The sequence below is a fragment of the Pongo abelii genome, chromosome 9 (genome assembly GCF_028885655.2).
Source record: "Pongo abelii isolate AG06213 chromosome 9, NHGRI_mPonAbe1-v2.0_pri, whole genome shotgun sequence".
NCBI classification, from domain to species: domain Eukaryota; kingdom Metazoa; phylum Chordata; class Mammalia; order Primates; family Hominidae; genus Pongo; species Pongo abelii.
The window spans coordinates 14,265,271-14,285,700 of record NC_071994.2 but is presented as its reverse complement, the minus strand read 5'-3'; the positions used below and the strand labels follow the sequence as shown (position 1 = coordinate 14,285,700).

General features: G+C 46.3%; 1 protein-coding gene and 1 long non-coding RNA gene across 2 annotated transcripts; one reads left to right on the top strand and one right to left on the bottom strand.

Moving 5' to 3' along the window:
• Window positions 1-518: 518 nt before the first annotated feature.
• Window positions 519-16,429, bottom strand: PRPF19 (pre-mRNA processing factor 19). Its single transcript, XM_024255689.3, has 16 exons — window positions 16,148-16,429; window positions 13,506-13,655; window positions 13,253-13,329; window positions 12,534-12,675; window positions 12,377-12,450; window positions 12,197-12,259; window positions 11,297-11,338; window positions 11,096-11,170; window positions 10,655-10,730; window positions 10,378-10,487; window positions 8,944-9,099; window positions 8,654-8,723; window positions 8,335-8,420; window positions 7,894-8,064; window positions 7,634-7,739; window positions 519-1,053 (listed from the first exon to the last, which is right to left on the bottom strand). The coding sequence occupies exons 1-16, from the start codon at window positions 16,164-16,166 to the stop codon at window positions 956-958; spliced, it is 1,515 nt and encodes a 504-aa protein (XP_024111457.1). The 5' UTR covers window positions 16,167-16,429; the 3' UTR covers window positions 519-955.
• On the top strand, window positions 16,396-19,938 carry LOC129048593 (uncharacterized). The gene is made up of 2 exons (XR_008511033.2): window positions 16,396-16,627; window positions 19,188-19,938. It is a non-coding gene; the product is annotated as an uncharacterized LOC129048593 (long non-coding RNA).
• The last annotated feature ends 492 nt before the right edge of the window (window positions 19,939-20,430 follow it).

Below are 20,430 nucleotides of genomic sequence, written 5' to 3'. Positions count from 1 at the left end.
GCAGTCCCGTGACCCTACAGGAATTCCCTACAAGGCACATTCATTATCAGATCTTTGTCCCGAAACCAGTCCTACCTCAGCTTTTCAATCGCCACAGTCAATAAAAAAATCTCCTTTTTGACTTATGCCAGCTGAGGACAGACTTTCTAACACCTACAAACTAAAGAACCCTGATGGAGATGCTCAGACCTCCCCACCAGCAAGATCCAGCTAATCTTCCCTGCAGGTCTCCCTCCCTTCCAGGCTTGTGTAGGAAACCAAGTCCACAAGGCAAGTGGCAGGACTAGTGATTTGAGGCCTTGAAACACAAGGTCAAGAACCGCAGGGACGTGGCAGATTTCATCTGCAGATTTGTTTTTATTTCTGCTGTGCAATTAAAAAAAAAAAAAAAAAAAGGGTAAGAGCTGTGAGAGGAAAGGAAGATGGGCTTCCCGGAAGCCAATGTCCCAGTGTGTGCTCCCTCCCCTTGAGCTTCCCAGCCCCGGGTGCTCCTGGTGCAGACAGACACGAGGTGGTGGTTATGTTTACTGTTTTCTTTTTTTAATGAAACTAGATCACTGCTTACAAAACTCTGCACAAGCCCTCCTGCCCATCCCCTTCACAGTTCCCTTGGCTCAGCCTCTCCTGTCTCACAGGAACTGCAACAAAATGGGTGTGGAACAGCCACCACCACATCCATTGAATGACAGGAAGGCAGAGGCCCTGGGCTCCGACCCTGGGCCTTTAGAGGGTGACAGTTCTTCCTTCCACATCCGTTCCCATGGGGCCTGGAAGTGCATGGATGAGGGTGGTCCATGCCACCATGGTTCTCAGGCCACCACTCAGACCAGAGTGAAATGATGTGAATGTCCCACCCCACAGAGCCCCCTCCCCCCATAGATTCCCCCCACCCCCCAAACCCTAATTCTACCCCTCTACTGAGATGAGGCCCAGCTTCCATCAGAAGGGCCAGGGCCTACAGGCTGTAGAACTTGAGGCTTCTGTCCATGCCTGTTGAAGCGATGAACTTGGCGTGATGCCCGAAGGCCACCCCTGTGGTCAGGCCGCTATGCTCTGAGGAGAAAGATAAGAGGCAACTGTGAGAAGGCTTTTCCTCCTTTATCCTCCTTTAGTCTGAACACTGATCCCTAATAACATACTCCCAAACAACCAGGCCTTCTCTAATTAGTATTTATCACACGGCAGGCTCCTGTTTGTTTTCCCTAGGCTGACCTGCACACTCCCCCCAGTGCCTCCCTCAGTGCCTGGCATTTTTCACTGGTGGGATGAATGAATAAAGCAATGCCAGCCCCCCTTCTCACCTGAGCTTTCTGGGCAACTGCAATTCGGCTAGATTTAGTTGAAAACCTCAGAGCTCAGCTTGTTTATGCCTAGTGCTCACTCCTTGCTCGTAAGTCCAACAGTCCATCAGCATGTTCTAGCTCATAGGGTTCCAACCCCAGGGCACTCAGGCCCCTAACACAGAGCAGGACCCGATAAGAGGCAGATGAGGCTGGGCAACATTCCTCATGGGACTCTGGAAATTCATGAACACCTGGCCAAATTCCCTCTAGATTTAGGATCACACCTGGAGTCAACCAACTCCCCATTAAAAAGCTCACGCTGTATTTTCAGCTACCTAACTCGGCTCCAAATCAAAACACCAGGTACAGTACAGGGTGAAAACCGGTGAGCCATATGGTTAGGATGGACACCTTTGTTACACAAACACACTGAACAGGGCTCAGGAGAATACGGGGCAAGAAGAAATATCTTGTATCCTGCTCACAACCTGCTAATGAGGACGACAATTTCATCAACACACACAGCAGTAGCTCCCATTCACGCAGCATCTTAAGTGAGCATCAGGCACCCTGTTACCAGCATATTAGCATGCCACCTCCACAACACCAGCTGTCACACCCTGCAAAGCTGTGCCAATATTCCCATTTTCTAGATGAAGGAGCTAAAGATCTGAAAGGGAAAGTCACATACCCAGTGCCACATAACTGTTAGGTTAGAAACCCTGTTACCCATTCTCTCAGCATCTCATACTTTTCTTCTCTAGCACTTATAATTGCAATTAAATGTGTACGTGTGAAATTAATCTACATTTGCCTTACTAACCTGACTATAAATCACATCAGTGCCCAAATCGGGTCTGTCTTATTCACCGCTCTATCCCACAACAGACTAAGACCCAATGCTGACTAAGAACAACTGCAAATCCTGACTATGTGCCAGACACTGTTCTGACCTATGTATTCAGACGGTCCCTGATTTACCATGGTTCAACTTGCAATATTTTCAGCTTATGATGGATTTATCAGGATGTGGCTCCATCGTATATCAAGGAGCACCTGTATGTATTTTCATCTAAACCTCAACAACCCCACTGAGTCTACAGTTATCATTCTCACTTTTCTGAGGCTCCAGAGAGGTTAAGTAATGTTGGATCTCAGAAAACAATACCCCAAAGTATGGTGGTTTGGCATGCTGAGGGCTTTGAACCAAGGTCTCTCTGACCATGTCCTGCCCTCCTGTCTCTTGCCCCTCCTTCTCTATCTGACTACGGGCAGATCATCTGAAAGGAACATCATGAATCCCCTTCCTGGGAATCTCAACCAGGGAAAATGAACTGGTCTCACAAGAGAGAAGACTACATGCCAGTCTTTGTCACAGACTATCATGCATTATTTATCTAAGGTCTGCTCTGAGACAACTTTCATTACCTGAGAGACTCTGTAGTGCACTTCCTCCCCATCCCCCCACATAACTTGTGTCACCACCACCCCCTAGAAGCCTTAGGCCCCTACTCCCTTCTGCAGCTCAGGATGCCATAGAGTCATGTGTCACATAACGACATGTCAGCGACGGACCACACAAACACTGGTCCCGTAAGATTACAGTGGAGCTGAAAAATTCCTATCACCAAGTGATGTCATAACCATCATCATGTTACAGTGCAATGCATTATTCACATGTTTGTGGGGATACAGGTATAAACAAATCTACTACACTGCCAGTTGTATAAAAGTATAACATAGCTGGGCACGGTGGCTCACGCCTGTAATCCCAGCACTTTGGGAGGCCGAGGTGGGCAGATCACGAGGTCAGGTGTTTGAGACCAGCCTGGCCAACATAGTGAAACCTTGTCTCTACTACAAATACAAGTACAAAAAAAAAAAAAAAAATTAGCCAGATGCGGTGGCACACGCCTGAAGTCCCAGCTACTCGGGAGGCTGAGGCAGGAGAATCACTTGAACCCGGGAGGCGGAGGTTGCAGTGAGCCAAGACCACGCCATTGCACTCCAGCCTGGGTGACAGAGCAAGATTCCATCTCAAAAAAAAAAAAGTATAACACAATTAGGTACAGTATGTTACTGGTTTATGTACAGACATATCTCAGGGACATCGCTGGTTCAGCTCCAGGCCACCAATAAAGCAAATACTGCAATAAGGCAAGGCACACACATTTTTTTGGTTTCTCAGTACATATAAAAGTTATGTTGGCCAGCACTTTGGGAGGCCGAGGCAGGTGGATCGCTTGAGTTCAGGAATTCAAGACCAGCCTGGCCAACAGGGGGAAACCCCATCTCTACTAAAAATACAAAAATTAGCCAGGTGTGATGGTGCCCACCTGTGCTAGAACCCGGGAGGTGGAGGTTGCATTGAGCCGAGATCGTGCCACTGCACTCCAGCCTAGGTGATAGAGCGAGACTCCATCTCAAAAAAAAAGTTATGTTTATACTATACTGTAGTCTATTAAGTGTGTAATAACATTATGTCTAGTAAACAATGTACATACCTTAATCAAAAATACTCTATTGCTAAAACATGCTAACAACCATCAGACACTTCAGTGAGTTGTAATCTTTTTCCAAGACCCACCAGCAGGGTCTTGCCTTGATGTTGATGACTGCTAACTGACAAGGGTGGTGTTTGCTGAAGGCTGAAGTGGCTGTGGCAATTTCTTAAAATAAGACAACAAAGAAGTTGCCACATCATTTGATTCTTCCTTTGACAAAAGATTCTCTGTGAAGGATGCTGTTTGATAGCATTTTACCCGCAGTAGAACTTTCAGAACTGGAATCAATCCTCTCAAATTCTGCACCTGCTTTATCAATGAAGTTTATGTAATATTCTAAATCCTTCATTATCATTTCAACAATGTTCACAGCATCTTCACCAGTAGTAGATTCCATCAAGAAACCATTTTCTTTGGTCATCCCTAACAGCTCCTCATCCATTAAAGTTTTAACATGGGATTGCAGCAATTCAGTCACATCTTTAGACTCCCCTTCGGATTCTAATTCTCTTACCATTTCCTCCACATCTGCAGTTACTCCCTCCACTGAAGTCCTCAATCCCTCAAAGTCATCCATGAGGGTTGAAGGGTTGGAATAAATTTCTTCCAAATTCCTCTCTATGTTCATAGTTTAACCTCCTCCCATGAATCACAAACGTTCTTAAGGGCGTGTAGAATGGTGAATCCTTTCCAGGTTTTCAATTTACTTTGTCCAGATCCATCAAAGGAATCACTATCCATGGCAGCTATAGCTTTATAAAATGTATTTCTTAAGTAGTAAGACTTGAAAGTCAAAATTACTCCTTGATCCATAAGCCGAAGATTGGATGTTAGCAGGCATGAAACATCTCCATCTGAGCTTTAGGGTAATGAGGTGCACTGTAATATTTTGAAAGGAATCTATTTTTCTGAACAGTACCTCTTAATGGGGGGCTTAAAAAATATTCAGTAAACCATGCTGTAAACAGATGTGTTGTCATCCAGACTTTGTTGTTCTATTTACAAAGCACAGGCAGAGTAGATTTAGCCCTACATTCTTAAGGGCCCTACAATTTTCAGAATGCTAAATGAGCTTTGGCTTCAATGTAAAATCACCAGCTGCATTAGTCCCTAACAAGGGTATCACTCTGATCTTTGCAGCTTGGAAACCAGGCATTGACTTCTCTCTAGCTGTGCAAGTTCTAGATGTCACTTTCTTCCAATAGAAGGCTATTCCGTCTACATTGAAAATCTGTTGTTGAGTGTAGCCACCGTCAATGATCTTAGCTAGGTCTTCCGGATAACTTGCTGCAGCTTCTACATCAGCATCTGCTGCTTCACCTTGTACTTCTCTGTTATGGTGATGGCTTCTTTCCTTAAACCTCATGAACCAACCTCTGCTAGCTTCGAACTTTTCTTTTGTAGCTTCCTTACCTGTCTCAGCCTTCACAGAATTCAACAATTAGGATCTTGGTCTGGATTACGGTTTGGCTTAAAAGAATGTTGTGGCTGGTTTGATCTTCTATCCAGACCACTGAAACTTTCTCCGTATCAGCAATAAGGATGTTCTGCTTTCTTATCATTCGTGCGTTCACTGGAGTAGCACTTCTAATTTCCTTCAATAATTTTCCTTTGCTTTCATAACTTGACTAATATTTGGTGTTAAGAGGCCTAGCTTTTGGCCTATTTGGCTTTTCACATGCCTTCCTCACTAAGCTCAATCACTTCTAGCTTTGGATTTTAAGAGACACGGGACACTTTCTTTCACTTGGACATGGAGAGGCCATAATACAGTTATTAACTGGCCTAGTTTCAATATTGTTCTGTCTAAGGAAATAAGGAGGTCTGAGAGGGAGAGAGATGGGGAACGGCTGGTGGGCGGAGTGGTCAGAACACACACACCATTTCATTTATCGAATAAATTCAGTATCTTATATGGGCACATTTCATGGTGCCCCCCCCACTCAACAATTACAATAGCGACATCAACGATCACTAACGGACACAATAAATCATGAAGAAGTTTGAAATACTGTGAGAATTACCAAAATTTGACACACAGACACAAAGTGAACACATTGTTGGAAAAATGGCACTGACAGACTTGCTTGGGGCAAGGTTGCGAAAAACCTTCAATTTATAAAAAGCAAAGTATCCATAAAATACAATAAAGCTGAGTGCAATAAGACAAGGTATGCCTATGCTATACTTTTTTGGTATTAAGTATACTCTTTCCACTTATAAAAAAAGTTAACTATAAAACAGCACCAAGCAGGCCCTTTCAGGAGGTATCCGAGAAGAAGGCATTATCATCGTAGGAGATGACAGGTTTATGCATGTTGGTGCCCCTGAAGACCTTCCAGTGGGAAAAGATGTGGAGGTAGAAGACAATGATGTTGGTGCTATGGTTAGGCTTTGTGCCCCCACCCAAATCTCATCTTGAATTGTAGTGCCCATAATCCCCACGTGTTGTGGGAGGGAGCCGGTGGGAAGCAATTGAATCATGGGGGTGGTTACCCCCATGCTGTTCTCATGATAGTGAGTTCTCACAAGATCTGATGGTTTTATGAGGGGCTTTAGCCCCTTTGCTCAGCATTTGTCTCTCCTGTTGCCATGTGAAGAAAGACATGTTTGCGTTCCCTTCTGCTATGACTGTAAGTTTCCTGAGGCCTCCCCAGTCACTGTGAGTCAATTAAACCTCTTTCCCTTATAAATTACCCAGGCAGTTCTTCACAGCAGTGTGAGAACGGACTAATACAGCTGGTGATCCTGATCCCGCGTAGGCCTAGGGTAATGTGTGCTTGTGTCTTAGTTTTTAACAAGAAAAGTTTAAAAAGTAAAAAATAAAAATAAAAAAATTAGAAAACAGAAAAAAGCTTATAGAACAAGGATATAAAGAGAGAAAATATTTTTGTACAGCTGTACAATGTGTTTTTGTTTTAAGTTAAATGTTATTACAAAAGAATCAATTTTTTTAAGTTTATAAAGTAAAAGTCAGTTAAGGCTTATTACTGAAGAAAAAGTTTTTCATGAATTTAGTAAAAGCTAAGTGTACTGTGTGTATAGAGTCTACAGCAGCATACAGTAATGTCCTAGGACTTCATTCACTCACAACTCACTCACTGAAAGCAACTTCCAGTCCTGCAAGCTCCATTCATGGCAAGCACTATACCAGTGCACCATTTTAAAAAAATCTCTTATACCTTATTTTTACTGAACCTTTTCTACGTTTAGACTTGTTTAGATACACAAATACTTACCATTGTGTTATAATTGTATTCACTACATTTAATATGCTGCACCGGTTTGTAGCCTAGGAGCAATAATAGACTATACTAAGGTTATAGCAACAGCCTTGGTGTGTAGTAGGCTACACCATTTAGATATGTGTAAGGTCACTCTACAATGGTCGCACATGACGAAATCACCTAAGAAGACATTTCTCAGAACATATCCCCATTATTAAGTGACATATAGACTGTATAAGCTTCAATCATCTGACCCTTCTGCAGGTCTAATATAATGTGGGCCTCCCATGCATATGCACGTAATTACAATGGCTCTCTTCCTGTCACTGTCTAATGTTCATTTATTTTAGATTCAGTTATCCAACCTTCAGAGGGAGTTTTCTCTCCCTTCAGTAACCTGCCCCATGCCACAGGGCATGGAAGTGGCAGAGCGAGCACTAGCATCTACTGCCATGCAGTCTGACTCAGTTGCTTCCTTAGTCATAAAGCTCTGCCTCAGATGGTAACCGAAAGCTGCTAAGAAAAATGCATGCAAGCCCTAGAAATTCCTAACCCAGTGAGGCTTCCCTCCGGGCCTGGGCACCTAGAGAGACCCCAGGAGCCCAGGACCAGCCTCTACCTGTAAAGTGAAGAATCTCCGTCCATTGTTTGCAGATGTAGATCTGGACATCTGTGCCCCCAAGGGCCAGGTAGGTACCACTCTGGTCGAAGATCAGTGACTTTACCTGCCAGAAACAGAAAAAGAGAAGGTCACACAACGGGAGCAGAAACTATGGGGCAATTGCGGATAAGCGGAAGCAATTAGATTAATTCAATAAATAATTGACAAACAAGGAGACACAATGGAAAGCTGGGCGGGGGTTGGGGGGAAGGGCACACCTCAAAGTTGTTATCCAGCTGCAATGTCTTAAAGTTCTTAAGCTTGCGCAGATCCCAGAGCTTGACAGAGGAGTCATCAGCCGCTGTAGCCAGGTAGTAACCATTCTCAGAGAAGGCAATGCTAGTGATGGGGCCCGAGTGGCCAGGGAAGTTGGCCACATTAGTACGTTCCTACAGTGGCGGTGGGTAGTAAAATACGTCACCCATAGATCATGAGAGGAAGAAAATGGGGCTCACCAAACTCCTACCTGAGATGTCCCTCACTGTCCTTCCAGGAAGGACAGCCAGCGGGACCCCCCAGACCACACCATCATATCACATACGCATAGCCAGTGTCTCTCCACCTTCAGGGCCAGGTGCCACAAGCACCTAATCAGCACTGCATTGTCACAAACACTCCCTCTGGCCCTGGGCCTCAGATGGAGGCCTACCATGTCCTACCTTCAAGTCCCAGATCTTGATCTGAGAGTCCATGGTTCCTGTTCCAAAGATGAGTCCGTCAGGGTGGAACTGTGCACAGGTAAGAGCTGTGGAAGAGGGAAGATAGACCTGTGGTCAGAGCCCACCAGGGAGAGACTAAGAGCAGCAAAGATAGGTTCCTTGTTCTTCACATTCCTCAGTGCACCCAGCACAAAGCCCGCCCTGGGCAGGTGCTCATGGTAAATGTATCTTTAGAACAAATAAGCAAATGACTAAATAAAATGTAAAAATAAATAATAAACAGCAAACAAAAAAGCTGAGTGCCTACGAGGCAACTTACAGCAGCCGGAGGTCTCATCTGTCACCTTGGTGAGCACACGCCCTGTCTGGATGTCAGAGAAAGCCCAGTACTGGGGGGGAAAAAAAAAGAGACAATGGAGTCAGCGAGAAAGTGGGTCCCAGGCTCTGGTGGCCCTTCAGCAAGACAGAGCCCCTGGTTTGGCAAACCCTGGCAAACATTCTCCTTTGAGGTTCTGGGGAACCAGCTGGGGTGGGAAGATGTTCCTGCCACCCAGGATGCTCAAGCTTGAGGACCAGCAGGTCTCTCCAGGGCACTGGCTGGGACCGCACCTGATCATCGGAGGAGCTCAGGAGATAGTCACCAGTGGCGTGAAGGCTGAGGCCTGTCACAGCACTCTCATGAGCCCGAACCACCTGTACACAAGAGGCATTGGGGACCGACCAAATCCTGATAGTGGCATCGGGGGAAGCAGAAAACACCAGGTCCTACAAGGAAAACAAAGACAGAATATCAGAGTCAGAAAAGAGATACAGACCAAAACAATCTTATAAAACAGGGCTGGGGATGCCCACAACTGCCAACAATTGCTTCTCCTTTCAGCCCTGCCCTCCCTGAAACCACCTACCCACCCAATGGTGCCCAAGACAGCCAATGGTAAACGCTATTAAAGTGCTAACTCATACAGCATCAGGGCTTGTGGAGGCGTCCTCGCCATCTAGTGGTAAAAAGGCTAACTGCAACAGAGAGCAATTTTCCCATTTCCAGGACCAAAGGAAAAATGCAGCTAGTACAATTGAGGGACTGAATTTTTTATTCTATTTCATTGAAATTTAAATAGCCACATGCAGCTAATTGCTACTGCATTGTATGGCACAGGTCTGAGCAGTACTGGGACTGGAAGGGGCTGCATGGCTGTATTTCAGTGCATTCCACTTTTATGGATTTCCAGGGTAAGTTAATTTTCCAAAAGATTTGGGGCAGGAAGAGAATTTCGTGTCACTCGCCAATTTTTTGTTTAGTTAGGATATTAAAAGCCATAAGGTAAAAATAACTACCATCTTTTTTATCAACACAAATTCATGAGACCTAACTATCAATACCCCATAAGCAATAAAACAGTGCTCTCGATTTGAACAAATTTAGTCACGAAAAATTCACCATGTTATTCTTGTATTTCTCATTTCCCTAAGGTCCAAGGGAAATCTTGACTGGGAAGCACTAAACCAACCACTGTCCTGCAGCCCCAAACCCAAACTGTCTTAGGCTTAAAATTCGAATCCCATAATATCATTAATCTGATCCCATGAGTTACCTTTACCCTGTAAACCAGAGGTTCTGTTTACAACCCACACCACTTTCAACAGTCAACATGATTTTTACCCATCTTGGAGGATCATGGGAAAGCAGATATATCTGTCTTCCTCATAAGTGTGAGTTGAGATTGTGTTGAGCTTTGTTTTCTGTAGTTTATATTAGGAACACTATAAAGATTTTTTCTTTCCCTAATATGAAATATTTCAACGAATATGCTCGTCAAACTACACATTTCCTTTCTCTCCCTGGCTGGAAGACCACTGCTTTAGAAGATCTCACGCAGAGTGAAGGGCAATCTCCACAACTCCAAAGTGAGACCCTCCAAGTGCCCACTCAGGAGTCAGAGTCAGAGCTCTTTCCCAGCCCCACTTCACAGAGACAGCAGCGGGGTGAGGGACAAACAACAGCCAAGGAAAGAAGAACCAAGGGTGGCGAGGAGAACCCCTTACCTGGGAAGGGTGAAACACCACGCTGGTGACCTTCTTGGTATGGCCTTTGAGGGTAGCCAGGATTTGCTCAGAACTTTTGTCAAACACAACGACATTTTTATCCGCCCCACCTGGAGAAGACCCAAAAAGACCAAACAATGAGTCAGGCCTACCCAGGCCCAGGCCCTTTTGCTCAAGGAATGCTTTTGTCCCCATGCCCATGAAGAGGACAAGGAGCATGCACCTTCCCTGCTGCCCCTCCCCACTTTGGCCTGCCGGGCTAGGCCCAGACTCTCACCAGTGAGGATCTTGTTGGTGTCGGATGGGCAGAGGTCCAGGGCCAGGATCCCAGGAATGCTGGCACTGTGCAACCCCTTTGCAGAGAGACACACCAAACCCTGTCACAGCCAAATCACAGCAGGCCACAAAGCCACAGACCTCCCCTACTGCCATCCCCAGTCACCCATGTTCTCAGGAGAGCAAGAGTTACTTCTATTCCTTATCCATACCTCTTGGCTATCTGCCTGGTACAGTAACTCCCTCACTGCATCACTGGGAAACCCACAGCTGGGCAGGAAGAGGAGCCCTGACAACTCAGCAGCCCAGGCGAGAAACAGTGCCAGGAACAGCGCCAGGAGCCTGTGACAGTTCCGCACTCAGTACTCCCCATGCTGGCCCGCCCACCCCAGAAACAAAACGGGAGGGCTGTCTCCAAGACAGTGGAGACCCAGACGCTCACCACGTGGGATGCCACCTGCCGGTACTTGCTGAGCTCTTCTGGCTTCACCAGCTCCTCAGGCACAGTCTTTCCTCTCTGAGAAAATGAAAAGCCCCCAAAGAAGAGCAGCAATGAATCCAAGATTCAGCCACCCTCTCTCCAAAGGGGTCAACCGCCTCCCACCAGGCCAACTCTTTCTCCTGGCTTCAGAAGAAAACTCACCTTCTTGCGCTCCGTGGTTAGCACAGTGGCTTTGTCTTGAAGCTGGGGAAGAACAGGCTCAATGTGAGACAAATTATCTTGCAAGGAGAAAAGTACATTAGATGCTGGTCACACCTGTGCTTTCAAAAGCAGCACCAAGAACTTGCTATCTGCCAACTTCTACATTACAGGCTTAAAGGCATTCTCTCTTCTTACTTCCATCCCAGCTTTATGAGGGGGGTGTTGACAACCTTATTTTACAGCTGAGGAAACTGAGCCTCGGAGAAGTGAAGTCAATTGCCCAAGGTCACAGAGGTGATAAACAGCAGAAAAAGAATAGAAGCCAGGACCGTAGAGCTCCCATAGGTCTACACGCCACTAAGCCAAGGGCTCAGACACATGCTGACAATTTGAACTGCTTGGAAAGACACTTAAGAAGCCCCGTAAATAAGAATCCCACTGGACTTGCAATCAGGAGCCCAGCTCTGCCTCTCAGATGTGTCTTTCATCTGTAAAATAAGGATTATAATTCCTGTCCTATTGCCCTCATAGAAAAAAAGCAAGAAAACATATAAAAGTAGTTTACTATCTGCAAAGAATCCCAATAACAGTAAGAGCTAAAAGGTCCACTTATCAGTAATGAAATCTTTTAAATTCCCACAGCCTACCTATACAGTGGATATGATTATATTCTCAGTTTAGAAGCTAGGGAAATGAGACACGGAAGGGTTGGCTAAGTAAGCCAAGGTCATAAAGCTCACAAGTAGTGGCATCAAAATACAAACCCAGGCAATCTGGTCCCAGGGTCCATGCTCTGCACCACTCAACTCCCAAAAGCACAGTGCTTTTAGTCAGGATGGACTCCAGACAGATGGTGAAAAGGGCCCATCAGCACTCCCACCAGGTGAGAGCAGGACTTACCTTCTGAATAATCTCTGGGGTCATTCCCACCAGCTCACCCAAATCCATTGGCTCGCCCGCACCCTGAAGAGAAGAAAGGTGAGGGTGAGGGGCACAGAGCACCAAAGACACCTGCATAAGGACAGTTCTGTGGGCTACTGTACACAAATGGGCTGCTGGTAAGGGAAGGGGGACACTTACCACAACACTTGGTTGGGAACTTGGCACAGCCTGGGGCACAATGAGGCCAGCCTGTGGTTTCAGGGTAGCCAGAGCTGAGAGAAAAGACGATGTTAGAAATGGGATATTACAAAGCAGAACCAGCTCAGGGTGGGGGATGGCAGGGGAGAGGCTGCACCTTCTCGGGCAGCAGTGACTTCCTTGGTGAGACGGGCAATGACACGGCAGGCGGCATCGTGCTGGTACAGAGCGTGTGACAGCTCTTGGCGGGTTGTCTGCAGCTGCTGGCGCAGAGTGAAGCTGTGCAGCATGACCGCATCCTGGGAGAGGCAAATATCATTGTAAGGTGAAGTGGGGGGCGCAGGGAGTACCCAGTGGAGTCAGCCCTTGGGGAGGGGATGCTGCCTCCTATCCCAGAGCCTAGACCAGTATCAGTGACCCAAACAATATCCGAGCAAACATGAATGTGCCAGCAGACACTCTTGAGCTCCTACCCCAAGCCAACCACTGGGCACACAGACAGGAGGGGGAGCCAGCTCTTTTCCATCCCCACCTTTTCTAATGTACTGGCAAATCCCAGCTGTCATGCCGTCACCTCTCTAAAAGAGAATAACAACACTACTGCTGCTGCTATTTATTGATCGCCCTTGTTGTGTCAGGCACTGTGCCAGACAGTCCTGCAGGATGTATTCAATCATTCAATGCATAATTCTAGAGCACCTACTATGTACCAGGCGCTGCTCTCAGTGCTGGGGATACAACGAAGAATAAAACAAATCCCTGATGTCACAAAGTTTACCCTCTAAATAATGCTCCATCCTTCCTATCCCCAAGTCCTAACCCAGCAATGCATTCTCTTCAAGTGGGGAAGATGCTGATTCTCTTGCAGGAACTCACCCACTCATCCTGCAAGGCTTTCAGAATGGCCGGGATGCTGGTGGCTGAGGGAGGCTTGGGCCGGATTGGGTGAGCAACTGCCGAAAGGGAAAGCAGGTATGAAGAACATAACCCAGGGTCGTCCCCCGCCATCACATCTTTTCCTTTTAGCCATAAACAGCCCACCATCTCTTCCTCCAGTGCACTGGCACCACCTCCCATCCTCTCAGGCTCTGAGCTAAGATGGCCCTAGACTAAGGCAGCCAATAGGCACCTTTGATGTCGATGAGCTGCTCCTCGGAGAGAGGCTGGTTGTTGATGGGGTCGGTACCATTCTCTGCAATGTACTTCTCAATGAGCCGCCGCTCATAAACATGATTAGAGACAGGGGACACACATGGGTGCTCCGGCACTTCGTTAGAGACTGTAGAGAAAAGGCCGGCAGTGAGCTTGGAGTGAAGGCAATCTTGGGCCTAGAGGATTCCTCATCTGCTATTAGCCCCAACAAGACTAGGCATCCTCACACTCAACTAGCAGAAAGCAAGACATTTGACCCTAAGCCAGTTCTGTACTGGCCCCAGAATGCTTTCCAGCTACGGAACTAGCTTTTCCTTTAGTCTCCTGACAATCAGAAAGTCAACAAATAATTATTAACAACTACTATGTACCAAGCACCTAGAGAACAGCAGTCCATTATCGCCACCTTATATTTGAACAATGATTGTGTACTCTATGAATACAGTTTACTCCATGACATGGAGATACACATGAAGCCATTCAAATCTCTGCCATCCATCTTAGTCTATAGCTCCAGAGGGATTATCAAAGAAATTATAAAGTCTGAGAATACAGGAATAACAAACTCAGTTTCTCCTATTCTCTCACAAAACAAAATACTTCTGTGACCTCAGATGTGACCATCTGGGTGTCCTCCAATTCAATTCTGACACCAGGTACCTGGAGATAGTGTCAGATCACACAGGTTGAGGTCTCAGTCCCACCAGACTCCCCCGCCCCTTCAGACGCCAATTGCAAGCCCCAGGTTGTCTGACCTGTTCTTCTGATCCACCAGCTGTAAATCAGGGTTCCCACGACCCCCTTTTTGGGTTCAATTAATTTGCAACAGTGACTCACAGAATTGTGGGAAACACTTATGTTTACCAGTTTATTATAAAGGATATTACAAAGGATACCGATGAAGAGGTGCATAGGATGAGGTATGGGAGAAGGAGTACAGAGCTTCCCATGCCTTCCCTGGGCACCCCACCCTCCGGGAACCCCCACATGTTCTGCTATACAGAAGCTCTTTGAATCCTGTCCTTTTGTATTTTTATGAAAACTTCATTACAAAGGCATGATTCAATAAATCACTAGTCACTAGTGACAACTTCAGTTCCTCTCGTTCCCCCAGGTAAGTGGGGGGTAGGACTGAAAATCCCAACCTTCTAATACCCTTTAGTCTTCCTAGGTGACCAGTCCCCATCCTGAAGCTACTGAGGTCTACCAGCTATCAGTCAACTGATTAGCATACAGACAGACACTTATCACCTGGAAGATTCCAAGGAGCAAAGTGGCAATCACTACAATAAAAATATTTAAAAATATTTACATGGCACATTTGCATGGCATATTTCTATGTGCCAAGCACAATTCTAGGCATACAGTACAGTAATTCATCTTCACAACAACCCGCAATAGAGGTATCATTTACACTCTTGCCTGCGTAGACTGTGCACCCCTTGAGGATAAGGATTACAGCTGGTCTCTCACTTCCAGTACAATGCAGATGCCCCCGGAGCACTTGGTAAACATCTAACAAATGAGTGAACCATGCCAGGAAGGATGGTGCTGGGGAATGTAAAAGAGAGCTTCCCCAAGATTGGAAGGAAACAATGAATGTGAAGGTACTTTGCGAGCTGTAATTTATTCACTGTGAGGGATTCCTTTTCCATCATTTCCATCATTTCCCTTCCTTCTTCCCCCTCTTTGGATCAATGTACAGGTTCTGAGAAGAGAAGGAAGTGAATAGCAAAACGGAGGGGAAACGAGTAATCTGATGAAACAACGAAAAGAGAAAGGAAAACGTCTGTACGTCATGATAAAATATCAAAGGGAAAGATAGTGGAAGGTACGGAAAAAGCATGGATTCAGGGTCCAAGCTCCGTGTCACCTAACTACGTCACCCAGCTCTGCCACTGACTAGCTACGCATCCTTAGATAAGCCCCGCTCTTCCTGCGCCTTGCATCCTCATCTGCAAAACCAGGATCTTTATTTCTCCTTTAGGGAATTCTTGTGAGGATAAAATGAGATCATAGACTTGGAAGCGCGTTGTAAACCAATAAGGGCTTTATAAATGTGCGCTGTTTTTATTAGTCATACAGCGTAAGGCTGGGAGCCAGATACCTAGCTGCCAGCCTTGCCTCTACCTCTAACTCATCATGTGACCTTTGCAAATTGCAAAAGCTCCGACTATCCGAGCGAGGCCTCGCAAAACATCCAGTGCAATGCTCTCGATTTTGCAGATGGGGAAACCGAGGCCCAGAGCCTTAAACCAATTCACAAAGCCAATGGGAGGCGGACCCTGGACAAGACCTCAGGTTTCCTGACTCCTACATTAAGGCTGTTTCCCTTGCACCAGCTCTCTGTGTCCAGACCTGTTTCCACTCTGTAGAATGAGGCAACCGGCCTCAGTAATGTCTGCGACAATAAACCTCAGGCACTATGTAAACTGCGGAGCACTGCGCAAAAGCACCCCGCTCCGAGCGGAGGGCTCCGGGACTGACATGCCGCCGCTCGGCCTCCGGAGCGCCCCATTCCCGCCTCCACCCCGGCCCGGGCGCCGCAGCGGACCGCACACGCTCCCGCGCCGCTCTCTGGCCTCCTGCGACCCGCTCTTGGCCGCAGCCAACACTCACTGGAGCAGATTAGGGACATGGCGCCGTCACCGCGCTCCGAGGCGCCACACGCCGGGCTCCGGGACTAGCTTCTGAGCCTCCGCGAGCCACTTCCGGTCCCCCGCTGCTGCCGGGACTGCTCCGCGGCGAGCTGGGAGCAGCCAGCCGAGCGATGCTAGCGCAGCGCTTCACGTGGGAATGGGGACAGCCGCGCGCCACAGCCTTCAGCACCTAACGGAAATTGCTCTTTCCCAGAATGCAGTCGGGCAGGAAAGGGCCCGCCACGAACACTCGGTTATTTCCGGATTGACTCGGCTCGTTCCGTAAAGCGCCGGCGGATTGGCGGGGGCGTCGGGAGAGAGGAGGCTCGAAACTACATTTCCCATGACGCAGTGAGAATTTAAAACCAAAACAATTGGACAGCACTTGTTTTGACAACTGTGCGGCGCTGTGCCACCGGACCCTGGTCTTTGAAACCTTGGCGTGCGCGAGAATTTCCCAGTGAGTTTGTTAAAATGCAGATTCCTCGGGTCTGCGTCGACAGACTGTGCCCCCACGCTTTTCTAAGTCAGTTGTTTCTCGGGCTACCCTTTAAGAGACACTGCTGGATGGCCTGGTGAAGAAAATACAGAGATAGGTGGATAGAAGAACTAAGAAAACGGCTAAGAAAGTGTTTTGGTCCCACTACCATTTCGCTCTGTGATTTGGGGCAATTCACATTGGCTTCCCTGCCCTTTCTTCTTTGTCAAAAGACAAAAATCACAACAAATTTAATTTAAAGATTTTTTTTTCTTAAGAGACGGACTCTGGCAATGTTGCCCAGGCTGGAACGCAGTGGCTATTCACAGGTGCAATCATAGCAATCATGGCTATCACAGGGGCATCCTGGAACTCCTGGGCTCAAGTGATCCTTCCGCCTCAGCCTCCGGAGTAGCTGGGACTTAAGGTGGGATTCTATAGAATTGGGCAGTGCCTCATACTATAAAATATAATGGTTGTTCCAATGAGCTGAACAGGGGAGCTTGGTTTTATAGACAGAAAAGGACTGAGGAAAACAAACAGAGAACAAAAAGCGGATTGGTCATTTGGTAATTTCAAAATTACTTTTCTTGTAATTAAAGTGGAGGAGATTTCTTTATCATGCCACCTAAAACTTGCCTGTTTTGGAATTTAGCTCCCCCCACCCCGACACACACACACACACACACACACACACACACACACACACACTCAGAAGGTCATAAAGATCTTAGTTTCAGCTCATTGGCGTGGAGCTGCAGTAGGACTAACTCTTTTTAGCTTGGTCTGTTAGGCCTAGCACAAGAGCTCAGTCCAAACCAATGGCCTCCTATAAATTTATTTATTTTATATTTTCTATTTCTCTTCCAGCTCAGATAGTGTATGATTCTTTGTGGCTATCTGTAAGATAAGATACTCTCAGGAATCATGCAAAAGACTATAAGGTATCGAGACAAAAACGCAGGATGAACAGGATGTGAGTGAGAGGGACTTTGACAGGTGGGCAGTATTCAGAGGAGAAGGAGAACGAAAGGCATTCCAGAAGGAGAAACAATGTAAGCAAAAGCTTGGAGAGAAAAATAAAAGTTACAGGTACAAAAGGCAGTATGGCATAGTGGCCAAGAGCATGGACTCTGAAGTCAGACTGTGTGCTCAAATCCTAGCACCACTCAGGTGATTGGCAGTATGAACTTCTCTATGCCTTAGTTTCCTCATCTGTAAACAAAGGGAGTGATGACAAGGGTAGAACTAACTCACTGAACTCTTATGAAGAGTTAATATGCAAAAGGGCATCTCATCTCTCTCTTGCACCAACAAAGTAACTTCCCACTTGTTCCTTGCTTCCAGCCTGGCCTCCTCCTAATCTTCTTTCCACAGAGCAGACAGTGATCCACTTTGAACGAAGTATCTATTCATGTTATTCCCCAGGCATTTCATTCATCCAACTAATATTGATTGGGTGCTTCCTATGTGCCAAGCCCTATTCTAAAAACTGGAGATAGAAAAGGTCAACAAGAAAGACACAGTTTCTGCTCTCTTGGAGCTTTTTCACTCTACTGTGGGTGGTGGGAGCACAGAGACAATCAACACTTAAGAAGAAAATTCCAGAGTAGTAAGTGCTATGAATACAACGAATCAGAGCAAGGTAGACAGAGGTTCTGGGGATTAGAGGAACGGCTACTTTAGGCAGGGCACTTAGTGCGTCTCTGAGGAGCTGATTTTTTTGCTGAGAACTGAATGAGGGTATGGAGCAAAAAAGTTTCCCCTCTGCCCTCTAAAGATTTGCTGAAATTAACTGACAGTCAACAGAATAACAGGAGAAAAGGCATGCAAGTGTATTAGTGTGTGAGTGTGCACAGGAGTCATACAAAATATGAGGCTCAAAGAAGGAACAGGTGGCTGATGCTTGCTTAAATGGCACCCAGGAAAGACAGAGATGGGGGAAATGTAGGCAATTTTGAGGGCTAGCAAATAATTTTTAGGGAGGGCTAGCAAATAATGTTTAGGGGAAATGAATGAGCCCCAAGAACAGACAATGCCTTGGGACAAAGTTCTTATGAGCTCTGGAGGAGGTGGCAACAAATTGTGGGAAGGTGAGGGGCAGAACTCCACTGTGAACAAAGGTGGTCTTATTATGCACATAAAGTCTCTCAGGTAATCTGTTAGAGCTCCCATCAGAAGAATAGATTAAAAGTCTCTCTAGGTGTAGTGGTGAGTTGGTGACTTTTAGTTTTTATTCTTCTCCAGTGGTTAATCTTTCCTGGTTATTTGATGAGTTTCCTGTGGAGGGGGATTTGAGACAATTGCATTTCTTTTGAAAGAAATTTTCTCAGTCAGATAAGGGAACTTCTAGAGAGAGTTTCTCCCTGCACTTAGCGTGGGGGTCAGGAGGCAAGAGAAGGTTAGAAAGTCCTTGGTTCTAAGGCAGCTTCTAAGACCTTCCCATTTCTTTTCATTCAAAAGTGCTCAGCATGCTGTAACCTCAGAACCAATCCAAACTGGGCCTACTCTTTTGATAACAGAATGTCATGTTCTCTTGTAGGTATGACAGAGCCAAAACTCCAAGTCATGTCAGTAGGGCATGACCAATAGAAAATGCTTTGACATCTAACAACACCCAGAACCAATGATTCCTCCCTGTGGTACCAAGAAGACCTAGACATGACCGGAACCTAAATGCTGGAACTCTTTCAGGAGCAAAGGGTCTGTTGACCAGAAAGATCCAGGGCTAAAATCCACCTCAACATACCCGTGTAGTCAAATTTGACACCCTCCAATCAGACCCTGCCAAGCCAAAATTCCTAATATGTTTCCTTGCCCTCTGTATTAGTCTGTTTTCATGCTGCTGATAAAGACATACCTGAGACTGGACAATTTACAAAAGAAAGAGGTTTAATTGGACTTACAGTTCCACGTGGCTGGGGAAACCTCACAATCATGGCAGAAGGCAAGGAGGAGCAAGTCACATCTTACATGGATGGCAGCAGGCAAAAACAAAGAGCTCGTACAGGGAAACTCCTGTTTCTCAAAACCATCAGACCTCGTGAGACTTATTCACTATCACAAGAACAGCACAAGAAAGACCTGCCCCTATGATTCAGTTACCTCCCACTGGGTCCCTCCCACAACATGTAAGAATTCAAGATGAGATTTGGGTGGGGACACAGCCAAGCCATATCACCCTCTGACCCCTTAAAACTTGCCCCAGATCCCAAATTAGGGAGACAGATGTGAGCCATGCCTCCAGTCTCCTTGCTGGGTGGCCCTGCAATAAAGCCTTTCTCTTCTCAAAAGCTGCTACCATAGTATTGGCTTCTATGTGCATCAGGCAGTGAGCCTATTTGCTCAGAAACAGTACTAAAGCACCATACTTTGGGGTATCATTCTCTGAGCCCCAATCAGGGGTCATTCCTGAGGCCATGAATGAGGGAGAGAGTTTCTGGCTGAGGAAACTTGCCCATAAGTCTTACACCATCTGGCCCATGCTGACCATCACAGTCTCACTTTATCTTCTTTCCAGCCACATTGGTCTTTCAGTTCCTCAAACATACCCGTGCTGGCTGGTTTCAGAACTTCTGCCTGGACCACTGTCCTCTCTCCCCTCCCTCTTCCCCCTCCTGTCTCAAACCCTCCAATGTAAACTTCAGTCTCACCTTAAATGTCACTTCCTCTGGAGCCCTTTTCATGGTCCCTGGTTTAAATTTAGTTCATACAGCAAACTGTAATTGTCCTCCAAACCACTTCAAAGAACTGTAATCATTTAATTATCTATTTTATAAGTATCT